Raw genomic sequence first — 21,801 nt, forward strand, 5'->3', positions numbered from 1 at the left:
AACCAGCTGTTGCCAGGCTGCATTTGATTTCTATTCCTTCTACAGTTCAATTTTTCACATTTTTTCCTAAGTTACTGAATGCCTTTGTTTTAATATTATTCTGCAAGAAACTTCAATTATAGACAGTCAATTCAATTGGTATATTACATTTATCTGTTAAAATAATAAAATATTTTTGTGACATTTGAACTCTTAGAAGCGGTTTTAACTTAAGCTTAACTCATTTGATAAGGGGAAGCTCCAAACTCTGTTCTGTCAGTGTGCATACTGAACAAAGTAGATATTCCACCTTTCTGCACAGCTTGTACAAGGTAAAAAATACCTTGCACTGTTATTTGAAGCAGTGTATAAAACCAGAACAGTCTTCTCCAAGGATAACTTGTTATTTTAATTATGAAATGGTGATTGTCCCTTTTCATGCCCGGAAGTACTGGAGATGCTTACAGATGCTTGTCTGCACAGAAACGTCTGACTGCATATAGTAATAACACTAATGTTTTCTTTCATTGTGGTGCTTTAATGTTGCTTGTAACATCAGTACCACAAACTCCCAAACAGTGTAACCTGGAGCTTTTCACTTCACAGTTGTGCGGGGTGATCCCTTGCTTAGAATACAGTCGTATTTCTCAAACATTTTCTTATCCAAAGTTCATTTAGTGTTTTTTGCTGGGACTGGGATCTGCAGGAAATAGGTTCCAGCAGCATTAACCACCAAGAAGGGGGGAGTGGTGTTTAACAACTTACAGGCTTTTCTTTAGACCGGGAGTTCAGGCTGTTGTTTCCATTCTAGTTGAAACAAAACTGGGTTGAAGTTTCAGCTGAGGAGTGAGAAGGAGGGCAGTAGGAGTAACCTGGAACCAGCTGCATGATTCCTGAGCATGTTGTTCTCTTTGCAGCTGAATCCCAACGGGACATACGGCACTAACCCTGAACCCCAGCTCAGCAGTGATCCTTTTGAAGACCTGTCATTTCAGCTGCTCGTGTCCAAGTTGCAGACATCTGTCCGAACATCACCCGCTCCAACCTTAAACCAAAAGGAGTTGATACAGTTGCCTTCAGCAAGGCAAAGAAATGTGGATAATTTGAATACTGTCAATTGCATGCCAGCAATGCCTCCTATTCCAACCTTTCACTCATCCCAGGAACATCAGCACAGCTCTCCAAATCCATTTATTACTGGGCTGAATTGCTCAAATCCATTCACTGAAAGAACTCCTAATGCTGGGAATCCATTTAGGACGGAAACCCGGGAGGCCAGGATAACCTCACAGGTACTGGTAGGACCTGCTGCTTCCCAGCCATTCCTTCCTCTGCCCCCACCCAGCTGTAAAACAAGCAAGCCTCTATTTCCTGTGGATGCAGCTGAAAATACATTTTGCTCGCGAAATAGATCTCTCGAGGTAGAAAACGTACAGCTCAAAGGGTGGGTGACGTTTGATGCGGATGAGAACTTTAACACGAAGCTAAAGCCATCTGCCGGTGTTTTGGATTTTAACCAGCTCGGCTCCGGGAAATCAGCTGGATGCCCAGGTTTGCTGGGAGCTGAACAAAAGACTTTCCTTTGTTTAGACTTTAAATTTGACAGTGACTGGAATAAAAGTTCTACTGATTGCTTCTGTACAATGCCAGCAAGAAAGCCACCTGCACTCCCTGTGCCATCCAGAGCAACCAGCAACAGGTCCCCTGCAGATCCCTTTCCCTCCCCAGCGCCCAAGGTGTCACCAACTCATGATTTTACAGAAAGATAGATGGTCAGAGATACAGAAGGTTATATTTGTTGCTACATTTATCCAGTAGAATAATTGGGCATTTGAGATTATTCTGTATGCAATAATTGTTAAATGCACTGAAACGTAACTCTGCTCATAAACAGCCACTTGAACTTGTGTATAAATTTTGAATGTGTATATATGGTAGAGCACAAAAATGGTCTGAAGTTTATTAAAATCTCAATGTAATAGTATTTGAATAGACAAAAAGAGAAGAAGGGTGAGCTACTGTCTCACGAAAATTTATCAATCCTGGACACAGATTTTACTTAGGGAGCTCTTTCATTTCTGTTCCCCTTTGTGGAATTTCACAAGAAGAGGCTCCCTGCTGGTAGCCTCCCCCCTCCCTTTTGACTGTTTTGTTAGTTGATATTTGTAAGTATTTACCAAAGAGCTGCCAAAGTTTATGGAGATTTGAATGTTGACAAGTATTGTTTAGAAGCTGTTTCATTCATAACAGAGGCTATGGGTATTTGTAAGGCCTACATTTGAATTCAAGGCACAACAAAAATAGTTTACTTTCAAAATAGAAACAAAATTTTGCATATTAATACATTCAATTAATCTCCTGTGTCAGTATATTTCAGTTATTAAATCCGATTGTGACATACACTCACTAGCACTAATTCAGAATAATTGTTCCATGTCATCCATTTATTCATTACGATTTTAACTATACTTTTTTTTTTTCCACAAATTGGAAACAGTTGATACAGCAAGCTTTTCCTCAACCTCTGGAAAAAAGTCCCCTTGGCTTTTGAGATACAAAGCAGTATTTACCAGTTTTAGACCATGCAGTCTGCCAGCCAGAGGGTAAAACAACACACTTGGATTATATTTAGAGTAGTGAAATATCCCAGGGCAGCATGCTTTTTAAATCATCACATGCTCTCACAACATGCTCCATGAAATAATCCACTATTCCTTCGGACAGCCCCTGGTTAGCCACGAGCTGCAGCTGCCTAGAGGAGTGATAGTGAGTTTTCTATTGTGCTTTTTTCTGTTCAGGTCATTCAAGTTGTACATTTGGACAGCAGTGGTACTACTTGTGCTTTAGTGTGTGTTACCTCTTTTTACGCTGTTGCTGCAAACCTCTGTGTGGTTGATGTTTTGGTATATTCTTACATCAGCAAACCAAATTCAGGGGGGAACTTTTGCTAGTGGGAGTCACATAAGTATATTGTCGAATATTTAATTGCAGTGATTAAAAACTGTCTGTCTGAACTATACCTAGCGTGCGGCTCCTCTGCACTTCACAGGACTGTGGGGACCACAGGGAATGCTCCAAAATTTCAGGGTCTATATACATATGTATATATGTGAGTTGTAAGGCCCTGCCGTGTGTTGACAGGAGCAATGAGCAACAGCAGAGGCTCTGAAAACACTGAGGATGGAGGTGAGACCCACTCCTCACGTGTCCCTGGACTCTCCATGTTCCCTGTCCCGGTGTTCCCGCTCACCTGCCCATGGTTGTATCCCCCTGGGACATCCAGGTATGTCTGAAATATTCCTGCTGGATGGTCATTCTCTCTCTGTGCCCCTGTGTTACCAAATCCTCCTAAATCGTCAGGATAAATAAAACCCTCTACAACCATCTTTTTACTGTCAGTTAGGTGTTCCTTTATTCTTAGCTAGGGGCTGTATGGCTGACAAAATTCCAGCCTCCACACAGACACTGATACCCAAATTTTTCACTTACTTATACATTTTTAGGAAACAAAGATATTAACATTAATTGGTTCTAGATTACATAATTACCTTTAATTAATTAGTATTCTGTCATTTATTGGTTATTGATTTCTCACTTCTTAGGCTAATTAGTCCATATTTCTAGTCTTGTTAAATCTTTCCCTTTAGTAGGGAATTTCCAGTGCATATATTGAGTTTTTATCTGGTATTTTCTGCATAGTCCTTTTGATCCATAAATTTTCCATTCTACATGTCCAACCTCCCCACTCCCTCTTTCTCTTCCGGGCTTTGTTTATGGGACATATCAGAGTTAGTTTATCAAAACTGAATGTTTCAGGACTTTTCACAAGTTGTCCCCACAGAAGTAGCTTGTAACAACTTTGCTAAATACTGGCTGAGAGTAATTTAAGAATAGTCCAGTGTTTATAGCTAATAGACATATAGGCGATTATTAATTAGAACAATCAATTTAAAAGGTAATTAAACTCCTTACCTGCAATTAGCAAGACGTTCTGTGGTTTCCGACACCGGGCAGGGCGCGCGGGCCCTTTAAGCGGCTCCGTGCCCTCACGGGTGCCCGGAAGTGGAAGCGGTGGCGGCACCGGCGGAGGCGCCGTTGCAGCGGGACCGGAGCGTCCCGGCGGCTCCCGAAGGATCCCGGTGCTACCGGCGGGGGCGGCAGCGGCCCCGCAATCCCTGGGCCACCCGAAGCGGCGGGCGCGGCCAGTCCCCGCGTTCCCTCCCTGCCGTCGGTATCCAGGGACTCGGCTCCGTTGCTGAGGGGCCGCCCCGGCCCGGCCATGGTGCGGCTGCACGTCAAGCGCGGCGGCGAGAGCCAGTTTCTGCTGGAGGCGCCGGGCAGCGCCCGCCTGGCCGAGCTGACGCCGCTCGCCGCCCGCATCCACAATGGGCGGCTGAAGGTGCAGCGCCTGTGCTCAGGTACCGCTCGGGGCCACGGGGGGTGGGAACGGCTCCCGGCGACCGCCCGGGCAGCGGGAACGCGCCGCCTCCGCTCTTCACGGGGTCGTGTGCGAATTCACGCCTTTGGTGTTTAGTGAGGGCACCGCAAAGTGCTGGAAACTCTCCGGCTGCGTGTGCCGGTGGTGGCTGCTTAAATCAGGGAGTCGTGGAATGGTTTGGTTTGGGAGGGACCTCATAGCTTTCGCAGTCCCAGCCCCTGCCGTGGGCTTTGGACACCTTCCGCTAGACCAGGTTGCTCCAAGCCCTGTCCAGCCTTGTCTTTTGACACTTCCGGAGTTCTAGGATCAGCCACAGCTTCTCTAGGCAACCTCTGCCAGGGCCTCAGCACCCTCACAGGGAAGGATTTACCCTCAGTGTCCCATCTAACCCTGCCCTGTGGCAGTTGGAAGACGTTCTCCATTGTCCTGTTACTCTAGGCCCTTTCCAAAGTCCTCCTTCTGTGGAGGGCACTGTGAAGTGCTCCCTCGGGACCAGCAGTGCCCCAGCGTGTGTGTGAGATTATACTGGCCACCACCAGCATCTCCTGCCATGCAATGACGTCAGTGACATGTCTGAATTAGTGCCGAGTCCACTTCTGAGGCTGCTTTAAATAACATGTCCTGTCCTACCATAGGGTGTCAGAGCAGAGATTCCTGTCAGGTAAGCCTGACCTGAGGGTGCAGCCCACCCACACCTGCTGTGCAACAGCCACGGTGTTTGTGGGGTGTCTGAGGCCATACTGACACTGCTCTGAAATTTAAAAAATCTGACCAGGGAAATACCAAAAAATAAAAGGTTTATGGCCACTAAGTATCATGAGGGTTTGTATTCCTGCACGTGTAATTTGTTACATTGTTTTATGGCTATGTAAGGTGTATAAATTTCAACATAATTACACCATCCGTATCTATATATGTGTTTTTATATCCCTTATTCTTTATTCCCTATGTTTACCTGCTTATAAACAAAAAGCTAGGGGCAACTTTTGGTTGCATGTACATCATGTGAAAGGCTTTTGTAAATGGACTATAATAACAGAGACTTTTAATCTTGTTCTCTAAACACTCTGAAGAGATGGAGGAATTGGCAGAGCATGGTATTTCCTTACCTTACAATATGCAAGGACTGACAGATGAGCAGATTGAAGAGCTGAAGTTAAAGGATGAGTGGGCAGAGAAGTGTGTCCCAAGTGGTGGAAGCATCTTCAGGAAGGATGAAATGGGCCGAAGAAATGGATTTGGTAAGTCATATGTCTATGCTTGCTTCTTTCCCTTCAGACACAGCCAATCCAAGGAGCAACAAATCCCTAGTTCTGGAATGAGGTAGTCAAACTATAAGTCCCACACACAGGAATTCTGTCTTGGGTTAGAATCTGGGGTAATGATGATTAACAAGCCTGAAGAGCAGTATTTCTCTTCAGCACATAAACAATCACCAGGAGCAAGTTTGACTGTTCCAGTTTAGTTTACTCACCCTGTTTGTAAATGTACACTTGAGAACTGGCTTTCCCTGGGGACTCCAAGATACATTAACAGGTTATTTTTCTAATATTTCTCCTTTTTTCTCATTGACTCAGATTCAGATTCACTGAGCATGTTTTTGTAAGTGGAAGGACAGCCTTCTGATATTGACAAAGTTAGAAAATTGAACAGTGTGTATATGTAAGCCAAACCAAGTGCCATCAAATGATGCACCCAAATGGGACATAAGATGGGAATGAGTGTGCTTTAGCTGGATTTTTGTTTTTGAGGACAGGCTTTTTAGAGCAACTGTAATAGATAACTGTGATAAGAAATGTACAGTGTATTTGTCAAACTGTCTTTGTTGTTAGATTGAGATTTTAATTAGAAAAGACAAGTCAGAAAGCTGCAAGCTGTTATGGCTAGTTAAAGCATGTCTGCCAGTACATCCCACAAGAGTCCATTAGAGAAGGAGACTTGGTTTGTTGTGGAGGGTGTGGGATTATGGTTGTTGTTTTCTGCTGAGGACCTTTGTCCCAAATGAAGTTCCAGATCATAGAATCATGGAATCACAGAATAGTTTGGGTTGGAAAGGATGTTAAAGCTCATGCACTTCCACTCCCCTGCCATGGGCAAGGACACCTTCCACTGGACCACATTGCTCCAAGCCCTGTCCAGCCTTGCCTGGAACACTTCCAGGGATGGGGCAAATACCAGTCACATGTCACAAGGGAAAAGTAAGTTTGTTTGTCCCATGAAAAATACTGCTTATTTCTTAAGTTAGTAAGAAATACAGGAATGTACTATATAACTCCTGCTTTATGATATAATACTGTTTCATTGCTCACAGTGGAGTCTGGTCAGGATATGTACTTGGTTTCTTTACAGTAAACATAGACTATGAAATATATTTCTTATTTTTAGCTCCAAATAAAAAAATGCAGCAAGTTATAAAGAAGACAATAGAAGAAGCCAAGGCATTAATCTCTAAGGTAAGTTTCCTCAAGTGATGTGTGAGGGCTTTTCTAATAAGTGCTGTGGAGTTGGACATCTTAAATAAAATCAGACTTTTTCTGGTTTAAGGGCTGAGAGTTCTTGAGAAATGCCATGAAGTGATGTAAATAGTCCAATAAAACCTGACATTTTGGTTAATGTTTCTCTTTAAGGTTTTTGGCAAGTGGTTCAACAGGTTAAGGAATCAGATACTAAACTCCCAAGGGAATGCTGGCAGCCGAGCCAGCAATGTGGAATGATTAAATCACATTCCGTTTTATCCTTGCAGTTTGCTATTGATGTGTTCTTTGGGTGAATCCTTGTTGTGCTTTCTGGTGAAAAATTAACTGCATTCTGTGCTATTCTTGGAGTTAATGAAGTAATTTGTATTTTTTGTGTAATTAATTGAAAAATGTGTTCTAATCTCTTAGATTATCACAGAATCACAGATGGTTTGGTTTGGAAGGACCTTAAAGTTCATCCAGTACCACCCCACTGCTATGGGCAGGGGTACCTTCCACTAGATCCAGCCTGGTCTTGAACACTTCCAGGGATGGGACAGGGGTTAGGCCTTGGTTTGACAAGCACTTGTACTCATGCTTAGGCCTGCTGAGTGTGTGGGTTCAAAGATAAGCACAGGTTTTCCCTGATGGGACGGTGCTCTCAGGCATTCAGATTCACATTGTCAAATATGTAGGTACTCTGTGTTGTGTTTCAGCTTTTGTGTGACTTTGAAACACAAATTTAGTAATATTTATGAATGGAGTTAAGGATGGTTTGGAAAGTGGTTTGTTTGGTTTGCCACTTTATAATGACAAAAAAAGAAGAAAAATGCCCGTGTATTCGAGGTTGTACTGGCCAGTTAACCAGATCAAGAACGTCCACAAGGAGGCAACATTCCCTTACCTTAGTATTTAAGAAACTTAAATCTGCAGGGAAGATCTTTATTTCTTTTCTTCCAGATGTGTCATGCTTCTCCTTTATCCTTACAGTAGGGTTTGGAATGATCTCAAGTACTTGGTCTTACAGTTCTCTGCATGAGCTGTTCAGTTTGCCAAGCTTTGCACTTCTGTTTGCATGTGCTCTATTTTTTTTCTCAAGTTTTAAGCCCCTTCTCCATCCCTCAGTTGAATTTTGCTGGCTTGAATCATGTTCATGAATCACATGTGCTTGGAGCCAAAGCACCCCTGTCTGGTATTTGTGGCCGTATGTGTCCTGTTTTGAGTCCTGTGTTCCACAGGCAGCTGTCTCCTGCACAGTTTACTAAAGGTCTCCCTTTTTTGTTCTCTCCCCCACCCCATGTAAGCAGGCTAAACAGAGGGGCCAAACGTGAGAGATGTACTCCCAAGTCAATATTCCAATAAGAAAATTTGCACTCAATCTTTGTACAGCCCGTTAGCTCTGCTCAGCTATCTCATCACTTAACCTTTGAATTGGCCGCAAAGCTGCCTTTCTGCAAATTTGTATTGTCAACAATCCCCGTCTGTATTTCAGAAACAGGTTCAGGCCAATGTGTACGTTAATATGGAGACAGTGAAAGATGCCTTGGAGCAGCTCCGAGGGGCTGTCATGATTGTGTATCCAATGGGATTGCCTCCACATGATCCAATTAGGATGGAGTTCGAAGATAAAGAAGACTTGTCGGGAACTCATGTATGCAGTAATGTATCCCCATTATATGTAGTCCTGGGTTAAACATGGGATATGCTGTTCTTTGTCTTATCGGTGAAAGTTGTTTTCACCTCCAAGAGGGAGAATTTGTTGCCCAAGGTGTTTATATTAGATCAAGTTTGAATGCAATATAAATAAAAATAGCATAGATGAGTATGAGGAGAAAGACATAGAAGTAGAGTGTAAAATTGCACTTCATATAGGAATTCCAGAAAGATTTTTTTTTTTCCCTGAAAAAAAACCTAGTTTTGAAAAAAAAAGCAAGAAACAACACCCTCCAAATCTTCACCTTGTTTATTTTGTCACAGGCTGGAACTGAAGTTATAAAAGAATCAGAAGCACAGTTGTGGTGGGCAGGAAAGCAGTTAGAAGAAACAAAGTTGCTCTCTGACTATGTAGGCAAAAATGAGAAAACAACCATCATTGTCAAGATCCAGAAAGTGAGTATTGCTAGGAAATTTCTCTACAAGTTCCACACCCTTGGTTGTCTGTTTTCTGTGGAAGAGAACTATCCACAGGAGTATAAAATGGATTAGATTAGTTCCAGCTTGAGCATCTTAAAATTGTGCATCTATTTTAAGGTTTGAATGGATTGTACTCTGAGTTTTTCTTCAGTAATTCCTTAGCCTATCAGTTACATACTGTAGTTGCTGTTTCTTGCTCCATATTATTTTTGTGAAGTACAACAAAGAGGTGTTTAAAGAATAGAGGAAATACAAACTGTGAAGTTTTATGGCAAATCTTGTCACCTGCAGTGGGTTCTGTGGTGCATCCCTGAGAGAGATAAGTCAGGTGATTTATGTGTTTGTCACTTAGAAGATCAAATTTGCTTTCTCTTTGCTCTCAGGGTCACTGGGATATGGTGTAGCATCTCAATAGCCACTGAAGTGTAGGCTCCCAGGAATGCTGTCTGTTTAATTAGTTGAAGGACTTACTCAAAGAGCAAGAGCAGTACAGGGGTTCCTCTCTGTCTAAACTGACTCAGGCCCTGTTTGTTCTCGAGAGCATCCACCATTTCCCTGCAAGATGCTATGTTTGCAGTTGTTGACAGCACGTGTTTTCTGCTTTTTCCATAATTTCTTCCAGGGGCACAGTTGCCTGGATAAGAAATTTCCTTTTATTTGTAGTGGTTTGTAGCTCCCTTACTTCCCTGCTTTACTGACTCCTATGCCATCTTGTATCTGTATTAGTAGGGGAGCTAAAGATATGGGCCCATCCTGAGATATCTAGAGTGACCTTAAAACGGATTTATTATATATTTTAAAGTAGAAATTTATGTGAAATAGACTTAATCCTGTTTGCATCTTCCATTGATGTCCACAGAATTGACAGCATGATTCAGATACAGAGATGAAAAAAAAAAGCTCACTTGAAAAAATAGCCCTCACTTCCCTGTGAGGGTGGTGAGGCCCTGGCACAGGTTGCCCAGAGAAGCTGTGGCTGTCCGGTCCCTGGAAGTGTCCAAGGCCAGCTTGGATGGGGCTTGGAGTAACCTGGTCTAGTGAAAAGTGTCCCTACCCATGGCAGGGGATGGGAATTAAATGATCTTCAAGGTCCCTTCCAACCTCAACATTCTATGATTTTATGAAAGCAGCCACAGTTTCTCAGCATTTAGTTTCCTGTCCAGAGGGACCTTGTTAAATCTGAGCAATCCAGTTGTCTGAAGAAGGGTTTTGGATGTATTTATGTGAGCAGCTTCTCCTTTGTATCACAAATGCCATCAGCAACATTTACAATTTCCATTCCAGAAAGGACAAGGAGCTCCAGGGCGGGAGCCTGTGATCAGCCATGAAGAGCACAAAGAGATGATGCTGTACTACTACAGGAAGCAGGAGGAGCTGAAGGTAAGTGTTCCTTTGGTGCCCGAGAGCTGGGCTGCTCTGACAGAGCTCAGGCTGAGTCCCTCACTGCCTCCCCCCATCTCTGCCACAGAAACTGGAGGAAGAGGACGACGACTCGTTTCTAAATGCTGAGTGGGCAGACAACCATGCTCTGAAAAGGCAATTTCATGGTGTAAAAGACATCAAATGGGGTCCAAGGTGAAGCTCTGCAAACCCCTTCTTAAGCTGCTCGGTTGATGCTCTTGTTTGAAGGAAGGAGTTGTGTTATTTGTGGTAGATTCTTCTGACAGCAGCTGAAATTGTCACTTCTGTGACCTTAGGTGTTCAATAAATGTTCATATTTCTCTGTGACTGCAGCAGCACTTTCCTCTGCAAAGAAATGAACAAATTCTCTTGACATTTGGTATTTTATTAGAAACTTGTAATTTGGATATGGAAATGTAAATCTGTTTCATAGATAAGAGATGTAGTAAATACGCACTGGAATGTTTGATGTTGTTCAGAGTGGTCTTTGTACTCTCTTCTCAGTCTTGTATTACTATTAGATGGTGTGCTCTGGAGAAGGTAATTTATTTTATAGGAAATCAGTTTCGCCTGACTAATCCAGGGAGAATTAAGGTTTTTTATGCGCTTGTTCACATTCAACATTGTTATTTCCAAACGTTTTGAAATGAGTTAACCTCTTAATAATTGTTTAAAAGAAGTGTTTTTATATAAACATTAGTAACATCTTTGTGGAATGCTTCATTTTCGTTCTTTGGGTTTAGTTTTTCTTGCTGATATATAGAGGTTGACAGTAATTTATATAAAAAATAAGTATCATTTGCAGATAGACTGGGTAAACCCAAGTTTAATAGGACCAGATCTTTTAGGAGGGAAGTAAAAAAATCATAATCTTCTGTATTATGCATGGTTGAAGAGACATTGATCAAGTTAAAAGTCAAGTGTTTGCTGAACTCACAGCTTGAAGATTGGATGCGGAGAAGATAATGAATGCCATTCATGAACTATTAATGGTGGTTTTACTTCATTCACTGATTTTTTTTTACTTTCACGGAAGTTTTGTGTCTGGTAATTTTTCTTGAATCTCAACTTTACAGTAACATGACTTTTTGCAGAAAGAAAAATCAGTATTTCTGAGTTGAAAAACTTCAGATATTTTAAATTTAAATTATTTAGAATTATTTCACATGGCAAAAAAAGCTTTTTGAAAAAACACTTTGTTCTTCCACTTCCTAAGAGGAAAATCAGTGTCCTGGAGCATATAATATTCTCATTTCCTCTCTGAAAGCCAGGGAAGAGCAGGCATAGGAAATATTTAACACAGATTCTGCACCCCTTTGACTGCTGTTCTCTGCTGTAATTAGGGCTGGTTTTCTCTTTAGCTGAGCAAACTTTCCATAGCATTGATCCTTTTTGGAGTTCTCACAACAGTGTTTGTGGATCTGCTGGATTTATTTATTGCGGCTGAAATGGAATGAACTCACTGGAAAATGATTAAAGAGTACCAGAACCCAGGAAAGCCTATGGGTATTTAACTGTCCAAGAAGATTAATGAGATAGAAATACCACTCATAGGTTTGCAACTTTGCAAAAGCATTTTGTCTTTCTTGTAAACCACTTATTTTTGGAAGTTTGAGAGTAGTTGTGCTTTTCCAAGGAGAAAATCCATTCTCTCTCAAAGGAGACAGCAGAACATTACTAAGATTTTTGTTTTGTGGACATATCACCATCCTGATGAATGGAAATGGTTTCCACACCTGCTCTCTTTCCTTTTCTCCTTTTCATGGTTTTGCTTTCCCACATTACTCCATTCTGTGCCTCACCCAGGATTTGGAAGGAGTTATTTATTGCTTCCTGCAACCTCACCCAGCGTTCCTGGTGACAAACTTGAGGCTAATTTCAAGGCAGGAGTGGGGAGTTCAAACAGCCACACGAGCACTGCATGTTGCCTTCCATCAAGTTCAGATCTTAATGCTGGTTCATATAATTTCCAGATGTGTATCATGCCCAGAGCTGTGTGTGGGGCACAAAGCAGCTAGTCTGAACAACGTGCTAGCTCTCCTTTGCAGTATTTTCTCCTTAGGCTACTCTTCTGAGAAATTGCAGGGATATTCCTGCTGAAACTCCATCCCACACCCAGCCCTGAGTGTCCTTCCCATAGCATTGCTGCTGCTACCTCATGGCACCCTCCCTGTGGATACCTCAGCCCTCAGCCTGGAGAGAGTCCAGCTATGGCAGCTGCTGGTTTTGTAGGGCTGGGGACAGAGAAGTGCATACCTCATTAATTTTATGTTTTTTCTACTGGATACTTTGAGTGTTGTTTCAGAAAGATCTAAATAATTCATTGTCTGTTTATCAGGTTTTTATATGTTTATCTTCATTCTGACTCTCAGACTGCTGTGAACAGTGAATATTTGGAAGTGAGGTGAACCACTAATTGACACCTTTCCCCAATTTCCCCAAGCTCCTTCCTCCCTTGGAAAGTTTATGCAAGAAGAATAAAATAGCAACTCAAATGCAGAATTATAAATAATTCAGTCAAAGGAACAGATCCTGAGTGAAACTTGACCTCCCAGCCTGTAGCAAAAGCTGCTTCCCCTGCCCTGTTGAGTAGCTCCTGGTGCTGGGATTTGAACAGGGTCTATCACTATGTTTGAGGATCCATTTAAACAGGCAGGCATTAGCACTGCACTTTTTTTTTTTTTTTCCCTCAAAACACATTCCCAGTGTCTGTGAAGTGCTCCATCTTGGGAAGCAGCCACTTTTCTGGCTCCTGCAGGAATTTTCTACTGCCTGCTGGTGAGTGGTGGCAGGCAGGGAGGAAAGTCAGGAGGGGATCAGGTCATCAGTTAAATAATTATTTCAGTGTAAAATGTTGTTTTCCTCCAAGGTTGTAAAAGCAAGGAGAGGATTGGGAGTTGGGAAAAGCAAAACATTTTGCCCCAAGGAAAGGACTAACTTCTAAGCTGCAGACTGGTTTCTGCTGATCTGCTGCCACTGCAGTTTTCTTACAAGGAGTGAAGACCCTGGTTTCAGCTGGGAATCCCAATGAGGGTTATCAGATGGATGGATGTGTGGATGAAGTGAACAAAGTGGGGAAAGGACCTGTGTGCCCAGTGGCAGGAGCAAAGGCATTGGACACAAAGTGAAACACAAGAGGTCCCTCTGAATGTCACAGAACACTTTGGCTCTGTGGGGGTGGCCAAGCTCTGGCACAGGTTGCCCAGAAAGGTTGTGGAGTCCGATCTTTGGCTGGACCAGGTGTTCTCCAGGTGGCCACCCCTAGAGCATGCTAACTTTACCTTGTCTTGAGTAAAGTGAAGTGAGAAGGAAAGGTAACTCCCAGCTTTTGATAGGATGTCTGCTTATGGGCTGAAACCCCACTGAAGCTTCCCAATAAAAAATGAGGGAAGAAAACGCACAGATTTTAGTGACTATAAACATTAACTGCCAGTCAGATAACATCCAGAAAAGATCAGCTGTCCTGTGGGCCCCAGGCTCTCCAGAAGGGGGTTTCACCAGGACTCAGAGTTTTGGGGAGCCCATGAGAGCAGGGGCCCCTGGAGCCCCTGACCTCAGCACTGCAAGCCAGAGCCCAGCAGTAAAAAGAAGTGGATCAGTTTTTTTTAACTAGTATGGTTTGTCAGAAGGAGGAATTGTTGGGATGTAGATCAGTCCCTTTGTATCTAACTGGAAAATGGGTGGTACCTGCCCCATGAGTCAGGAGGAAGGAGCCAGATCTGACCCAGAGCCTCCCCAAAGGCAAAACTTGCCTTCTTCCACTCTCAGGACGAAGGCATGAGCTTCTCCAGACCTAAACCTATTAATCAATATTGTGCACAGCACAGGCTATGACAACTTCCTACTGAAAAGAGGAGAGTAGTAGACCAGCGGGATTGCAGCCAGGCTCTTGGGCTGTGCCCAACATCTCCTGCAGTTTCCCAGTGCTTTGGATGACCTCAAACCTCTGTCCATCTCCTTAGCCTCTCTTCCGTCCTCTGTAGGATGCTACCTGCTGGTGAGATTTTTCCAGTTGAGCAAGCTCCTTTCCTCCCTTAAAAATTTTTCCAGGCTTAATTTGACTTTGTATCAGCAGGAAATGACAAGTCATGACACTGTTTTCTTTCCAAGTGTTTCATACTACGCTCTACCTGGGCATATGGCATCTAAGTGGGGAAGCACAGTGAACCCATGAAGTATTACGAGTAGGAAGTGACATTTTTCCTCCTTTTGTTCAGTAAATTCCCTGTGGGCTGCAGCAAAAATATTGGAGACATTTTTAAGACAGGAAGGTAGGTCTGGTTTCAGCTTAGATACATTACTGATTTAATTTTCTCTCCAACTGAAACCAAATCTGACTAGTCTAACAATTTTCAAGTGAAGATTGCAAACTGATAAAAAATCCTGAGAATATGACCTGCATTCTAGTGCTGGCTCAAACCCTGCTTTAGGATCAGAAAAATGAACCCAGTGTTTCCTTTAAGTATTCTTAGTGTGTGGCAACTTCAAGAGTCTTTTATGAAAGCAGTAGCCATTTTGAAGCTTGTTCTTCGCAGATTTGCCAGCACAGGTAGCAGTAGGAGTGCAATCTTGGGCAGGTCTGTTCTCATGGTTGAATATGTCTGATTAAATATTTTCCACCTTTTTTAATATTCCTAAACATACATTTGGCAGTTACAGTGAAACTGTAAATTACAGCGAAAAGTAATCTGTACCATGAGTTAAAACTGTAGAGTGTTTTTCACAGAAGGATTTATAGACAGTCAAGGATGTGAAACCCTCTTTTTATTGTATATATTTCTTTTTATTTTACAAATAATTATATTCACTGATACAAATGTTCCTTCACAGAAGGTACATTTTTTTTTTAATAAAAGGGGTAGAGTGTCATCCAAAATAAGCCATTTATTGTTCATTAATATAAAACGTATTCATATTTCTAGGGGGTGTCATATCTAAACCACTGTTCATCCAAATTTCCTGTATGATCTGCTCCCTGCGCTCAATCCTTTCAGCCAGTTCCGCTGCCTCTGCTGAGTTACAACCTGAGTAAGAAGGTCTGTAAAGTCCATCTGTCTCATCCTGGGTGTTTGAAAGGGAGGAATCCTCCCCCTCCTCTTCTTCCTCATGTTCACTGCTCTTGTAGGCTCTGGCGCTCTCTGGCACCAGCTCATCCCTCTTCCTGTGCAGTTTCTGGATGTCACTAGGACACAACTTGCAGATCACAAAGGCACACAGTGTGACGATTAATCCCACACAAACGCTGGACACAAACAGGAGAGCGACTCTTTCAAGGTGATCTGCAGGCAAGAAAGCCAGGGCTTAATCATTGTACAAACTGCCAAGGCTGGTTACAGACCCTCAGCAGCCATTCCCACAGTGTTCTGTAGCCATAGGCACCCAAACCTCCTGACACTCACAGCCCAATCCTGCCAGCTCTGCCTCTCCAAACTGCTGGGCAAAAGTCTATTCTGGTTATGACACTGTAAAGTAACAACATGACCCCAACCCTTTATGAGCAGCTCAATGCTGTTGTCAACCAGCTACCAGAGCTCTGCACGCCTTGTTTGGTCTTTCCAGCCATCCTGCCAAAATGGGCCTTGCCCTCACAAGCAGGGGACATGAGAAGAGTGACTCTGGGCTCTGCAGCATCTCTAGACCAGGCTGAGTAGGGAGCACTTAGTGTTACTAAATCACAGAACCTGCTTCATCTCTCAGCAGAGGCGGCTGGGTTTGGGATGTTTTTTTGCTTTGTTTTGTTACTCCTTGATGATCCATGTATGTATGCAACCCAACATTTCCAAAGATGATGTCTCCAGTGCTCTCACAGGTCTGGGCCAGGTTTTCAAAACTATGGAACAACCAACAGTCCCCATTGAAAAAGAGTTTGAATCCTTCAAGGCAAGGGATATTCCCTAAATATCAATTATGCTGGGATTGTCTCATCCACAAGATTGTGATTATATTGTAATAATATCATTACCATAAACATGGGGTTACTTGTTGTAACCTTTGGAGTTGATATCTCCTTTTCCCACAATGCCATGATCTAGTAAGCCAAACAATCTCAGCCTCATTTTCCTACCTCTAATGTATGCGAACGTAGCCAAATAGTTAGAGCTAACAATAGTTCTATCTTCCTTTGGAAGTCTTGATTCCCTTGGATCAAGGTTGACACCTGTGACAGGAGGAGGTAAAGCAAATTCAATGAAGCTACTAAATTGATATTTACCCAGTAACTTTCCAGCTAACAAGTCCACCCATAACACAGGCAGGCCAGTGCTGTGCGGAAGGAACTACAGAACACTAGACCAAACAATAGCTGATAAGTTAAATAAAGTATAATTAATAAATTATGGAAAATATCAAACATCTAGAAAATGGCAAATTCATTTAACAGAGTCTATTACCAAGTGAAACCCTTTGTGCTTATTCCCATTGGGGTTTCTGAAATAATTTTACTTCCTGAAGCTTCACAGTTTTCCAATGGCCTTCCCAGCCCAACCACAACATGTGCTCCTGTTACTGGGGACATGCATCAGCCTTGTCCTTAACTTTGTGGCCTACAAGAAGAGCTGATGTTGGCATAACTTCAGGATTCTTCACCCTGAAACAACTACAATTTCACTTTTACTCTTCCCAGCATGCTGGCTCTAGGCAGGCTGGGCAGGTCACCCTTCCAGCAGCTTTGCCCTGACTGCAGGACTGTGTTCACATCCCACTCCCAGCCTGTCCTCTGCTCTCCAACATGAAGAGCAGCTCTTTCAGCAGGGTTTCCTACTTCATCACTTCATCTTTTCTATTTGCTACTTCCTACTACTTCATCCCAAACCCTGTGTCTGTGGTGGTACATACCGTCTTTCTGTTTGACAGAAGACTTGTTAGCAGGGACCAGGGGGTTGACTGCCATGAGGATAAATTTAGGAACTGCAAAGACAAAAGATAAATCATGTTCTGTTAGTCTTAAGAACCCTCTCCTCAGTTAATTACGAATCCCACTGCTAACCCTGGATTTCTGACAGTGATATTGAAGGCTGCACACAATTTTGGAGTACTTTTCCAATGATAATGATTGTGTGGTTCGTGTGAAGTCAGGGCAGCTCTGGACCTGTGTCGTGGTTTGACACGGAAAAAGAATTTTCTTGGAAGGAAGAGGTCAATTTGGATATTGACCAATTGAAGGTGGACACGCCTCTGAGAACACAGAGCGGTTAAAAGCAGAATTCCCAGGAGAACTCACTCTCTTTGGTTTTGGTCAGCGTGCAGTGCAGGACTCTCTCCTGCCCAACAACAAGCTGGGTGGGGGATGGGAAGGCCCATGGCCTGACTGAGGTAGGCCCAAGGGTGGAGGGACTGGAACCGGGCTGGCCCCCCGTAGATGGAAGGGTGGAGATATCTGGGATGTCTCCGTTCCCCCCAGCAGAGTCGAGAAAAAGAGAGAAAGAGACAGCGGCAGTTTTATCAGCAGTTCACTGTGGGGAAGAAGAGCTGGGGGGGGCCACAAGGTGCCCAGCTGCCTGTGGGAGTCGGAGAATCTGGGCATTGAGCCATCCCTGGGAGTTGGGACTTTTAACCCTTCCTGAGAAATGAAAGCTTTGTGAAATTTTTCTCCTCCTTGGTTTGAAAGAGAGGAAGAGAGACAGCTGGGACCCTGGGATGTTAGAAGGAGGAATTCTAGATGGGGGGGATGATGGAGTGGCTTTTGGCTGGACTTTTTCCTTGGTAGCCATAGGCGGAACCAATCTTCTCCTCCAAGAGAGACTGTATTTTAGGAGGATGCCAGTGAGCCAAAGAGACCTGTTTCAGCTGGGGAAAAGACAGAAGTGGAGCAAACAGAGGAAAGTTAGGGGGTTTGTGGTGGTGTCCCCTGTCCTCCAAGAAGAAGAAGAGAAGAAGATCTCTGTTCTTGGACCCTTGGCCCCAGGGGAAAATGGGGGGGGGGGGACTGTGGTCCCAAAAATTTAAAAATGGAACTGCTGTTTTTTCCCCTCTTGGCACGGCATTCTTGAAAGGAAAAATCCTAAAAGCAGTCTGTCCATCCATGCATTGGTGGTGAGAGCACTGTGCATGGCAAACTTTTTCTCTGGGCGGTGCCATGTGTGACATGGAAACACATGATGTGGCATCTGTGTTTCTTGGGGGGTCTGTGGCACAGAAGAGACTCCTCTCTCCCTTGATGGACTGGGTATCGATTCTCTGGAGGGTGGAAACCTGATTGGGGTCCAGATTGTGTCTCACTGTGGATTGTTGGAGTTGGGTGGTGGAAGGAGGAATGCTTTGCAAAGTTTTCATTTTGATCTTTGTGTTGTTTTTTTTCCTTTCTTTTTTTTTTCTTTTATAGTAGTAGCTTAATAAAGTTTTTTTCTGTTATTAAGCTTGGGCCTGCTTTGCTCTGTTCTTGATTGCATTTCACAGCATTCAATAGAGAGATTACATTTTCATGGGGGCACTGGCATTGTGCCAGTGTCAAACCATGACAGCCTGTGACTGGATTCACACCCCAGCCTGCTCCAGGAACATCAGTGCATCTCCATACAGCCTGGCAACCTGCCCCTTGTTCTCAGCCCCTCAAGGGTGTGCCAGCCAGTGGATGGAGACAAAATTGGCCTCCAAATTTGGCATAAACTGGGCTACAGCCAGATGATAAGTTGCATCTAGATACTGGGTTTGGATGAGGATAATTTACTTTCATTCTAAAATAAATGTTGAAGTTTTGTGTGATGTCATTTGCAAAGCTTCTGAGATGGACAGTTGCTGAGGAAGGTGGGGAGAATGGGAATAAGTGAGCTGCATCTTTCTCATTTCATGATTTTAATCCCTTGATAAGTGTTCACAGTCTTCTTCAAATAATTAAAAGAACTACAAACAGGTGCATTGTACAGGCAGGAGAGTTCTCATATTTTGTGATAGATGACTGGGCCCTTCAGCCACCCAGATCTTGGCACCTGTTTGTATACTACATGAAGGCAGATTGATTTTCAGACTGATGGGGCGGTAAAAAAAGAAGAAGTTTCAAGTATGATACTCACCTCTATCCCACATAAAAACATTTGCCAAGAAATAGTGTTGAGAGAGTTAAATGGAACAGAGGAGACTGAGGTTTGTAGCTTAGCATAAATTTCTCTTGGAAAACAACTGAAATTAGCACTTCTTTCTGAGCAGAACTTTCCTTTCTGTGTGGGTTCAAAGTCAGAACTGTTTCCTTTCATGATGAAGGAATCCTTCTGGGAGTCTTAACTCCTTTTTGCAATGGAAGGCCAACAGATAGAGGCATAAATAATCTAATTTCTCTTTTGTCTTGTACCTTGTGGTAGTTTGTAGCTGTTTTCCAGTGGCAGAATACTTTCCTTGGTGTGTAGGGCAGACAGGGAGCAGGATTGTTTCCAGCCTGCAGTCTGCATTTGCAGGCCTGGCTGTTCTGAACAACATGCCTGTGTGGTGAAAACCATCCTGGGAGGACATGGCTTCTTCAGTGCATGGTATGGGACTCCTTCACCTGTGCTGATGTTCCTCTAGCTCCCCTCCTAGGGGGATCTTCCCAGGGCTTTGCTAGCTCTTTTCCCTTATGCCATTCAATTATTTATTGCAGGGGAATGTTTGTTTCAAAATGGCATGGACAGAAAGAGCCCCTGGCTGCTTGCATTGCTGGTTTTTATTATGGTGCCTTTCAGATGCAAGGACTTTGGTATAGGCTATATCAGGTCACTGAACGAAACAGCTGGTACCAGGATAGGAATTTTTATTAAGATAATCACATCTGTTATTACAACTTTTGCCAGCATTACTTTGGCAAGTAGGAGTCAGCCACCTCCTGCAGGCTGCCAAGGGCAGCCCACAAAGGGACTCTGGCATCCAGGGAGTGCAATACACTGTGGGGCTGCAGGAGCCATGTTTCCTGAGAGAGTGTTCCCTGATCCTGAAGTGCAGGCTCAGCAAGAGCCAGGAGGTCCCACCTCATGTAGACAGGAGATGATGCTGAGCAGATCACTGGGGGCACTGAGACTTCAAGAAACCAGCACCTCCTAGCTCCTGTCATGTTTTTACTCTCAGGAATTAACTGCAAGTGTAAGAATGCAGCTAGACATGCTACCCTTAAACAGCTGCTGACCACTGGGTGGGGAGTATGGGGTTTCTTCACACTCCTGACCATGACAGAGATACTTTGCAGTGTGTTACAGCCCTGAGAACAAAACTGCTCTACTCTGCTGAGTTCCTGTCACTACAGGGGGAGATCTATTTGCATTGTCTTGGGAAGCATCAGATTAGCAGGCATCCTCTAGTGAGAAGAATGAATCTAAACTGTCATTCTGGAATATGCCAAATTCTTCCCATGTTCATTAGATGGTCTGTAAAATAATTGGATCTGCAAATCATTGGTTTATGCTTCAGACTTCACAGCTCAGTAAGATTTGGCAGAAGAAAAACTCTTCCAAATGTGCCAGCAACACAAAAGAACACCATTTCTTACCCACGTTTTTGCAAAACCACATCCCTGAATAACAGAACACATAATTCCAGTGCAAACAAACTCACTCTGCTTTTCAGATGTGCAAAGAGGAATGATTTGTTGTAATTATGCTTATGCTAATTAGAGAGAATTACATTTACTCATTCATAAAGGCAGCTGCACTATAATATAATGTATTGGTCCAATGGCAGATTCCCAGATCTCTCTAATAATAGGAAACTGAATTACTGCACCACCTTTCACAGCTGACAAACCAATTCCTGGGGAGACTGAAAATCTGTTGGGTCTTATTTTCCTCTGATCTTCCGCTAGAGGTGATCTGGCCATCAATCTTACACTGTTGTTCTTAAAAGCATGTCTCAGGTAACCTGTGCCGTTTGATTACTACTCAAAAGGGATGCAGCCAAAGGACTCTGCAGTATGTACCCGTGGAGCTGCTCCTATTGAAGTATTTTAGGGAATTCTGCTTGCCTCTTATGAAATTATATTAATCTATAGCAAACAATATGGAAAACTGTTCCCTCTTGTCTGAGGAATGAGCTGAAGTACTTTGCAGTCCTACAAGGGATGTATAACCTCAAACCTTTATTTTTCAAAAACCTTCACTTGCCTTTCCATGAGAAAGGAAACCCCTCTGTGAGGGAGAAGCTATAGATGTACTCGCATATATCAGGTTTCAGGACTGGGGCTTGTACACAGTGCTTCAATTATGCTGGACTGTTTTACCTACACGGATGCCAGGCAATGCCAGTTTATTTTTCCTTGCTCTGTTGCAGGTGAGCTCTGTGGAAAAAACTCTTATCTTGATAGTTCTCAAAAATACTGAGCTACATAGTTGATATTTTATGGTCAGTTGCATTTTTTATAGCAAAAAAACCCTTAATGCCAGTCTTTGTTAGGTGCCGCTGAGCCCACAGGGTTGTTCATGTGTTTTGTATAGCTGTGTC

The 21,801-nt window shown here is 43.2% G+C and overlaps 3 protein-coding genes across 12 annotated transcripts in view; 2 read left to right on the forward strand and 1 right to left on the reverse strand.

Annotated features, from left to right (window-relative positions):
* SYNJ1 (synaptojanin 1) overlaps nt 1–2,998 on the forward strand; it is a 50,068-nt gene extending 47,070 nt beyond the window's left edge. For 4 of the 7 annotated variants that reach the window (XM_021548563.3, XM_021548566.3, XM_021548565.3 and 1 more), the window contains one exon: nt 897–2,998. In XM_021548563.3, coding sequence (XP_021404238.1) covers nt 897–1,748 — 852 coding nt within the window. In that variant the 3' untranslated portion in view covers nt 1,749–2,998. The remainder of the gene's footprint in view (nt 1–896) is intronic. The other 3 variants (XM_021548567.2, XM_021548569.2, XM_021548570.2) reach the window with 1 other exon arrangement.
* Nucleotides 2,999–4,042: 1,044 nt separating this feature from the next.
* On the forward strand, nt 4,043–11,123 carry CFAP298 (cilia and flagella associated protein 298). 2 transcript variants are annotated; one of them, XM_021548576.3, is made up of 7 exons: nt 4,043–4,397; nt 5,491–5,658; nt 6,803–6,870; nt 8,366–8,524; nt 8,851–8,982; nt 10,291–10,386; nt 10,475–11,123. In XM_021548576.3, exons 1-7 carry the CDS (start codon nt 4,259–4,261, stop codon nt 10,583–10,585), a joined length of 873 nt encoding a protein of 290 aa, XP_021404251.1. In that variant the 5' UTR covers nt 4,043–4,258; the 3' UTR covers nt 10,586–11,123. The 2 variants fall into 2 exon arrangements, with proteins under 2 accessions (XP_021404251.1, XP_021404252.1); XM_021548577.3 differs by lacking the exon at nt 8,366–8,524.
* Nucleotides 11,124–15,156: 4,033 nt separating this feature from the next.
* Nucleotides 15,157–21,801, reverse strand: part of EVA1C (eva-1 homolog C) — a 31,667-nt gene continuing 25,022 nt past the window's right edge. For all 3 annotated transcript variants that reach the window (XM_021548572.2, XM_021548571.2, XM_077781214.1), the window contains 3 exons: nt 17,242–17,313; nt 16,472–16,564; nt 15,157–15,686 (listed from right to left, as the gene is read on the reverse strand). In XM_021548572.2, coding sequence (XP_021404247.1) covers nt 15,292–15,686; nt 16,472–16,564; nt 17,242–17,313 — 560 coding nt within the window. In that variant the 3' untranslated portion in view covers nt 15,157–15,291. The remainder of the gene's footprint in view (nt 15,687–16,471; nt 16,565–17,241; nt 17,314–21,801) is intronic.

This window comes from Lonchura striata, chromosome 2 (assembly GCF_046129695.1).
Source record: "Lonchura striata isolate bLonStr1 chromosome 2, bLonStr1.mat, whole genome shotgun sequence".
Lineage (NCBI taxonomy): Eukaryota > Metazoa > Chordata > Aves > Passeriformes > Estrildidae > Lonchura > Lonchura striata.

Coding starts and splice junctions, on each gene's coding strand:
- CFAP298 (XM_021548576.3), top strand. CDS start 4,259: ATGGTGCGGCTGCACGTCAAGCGCGGCGGCGAGAGCCAGTTTCTGCTG. Junction 6,871..8,365: donor CCAAGGCATTAATCTCTAAG/GTAAGTTTCCTC, acceptor TCTGTATTTCAG/AAACAGGTTCAGGCCAATGT. Junction 10,387..10,474: donor GGAAGCAGGAGGAGCTGAAG/GTAAGTGTTCCT, acceptor TCTCTGCCACAG/AAACTGGAGGAAGAGGACGA.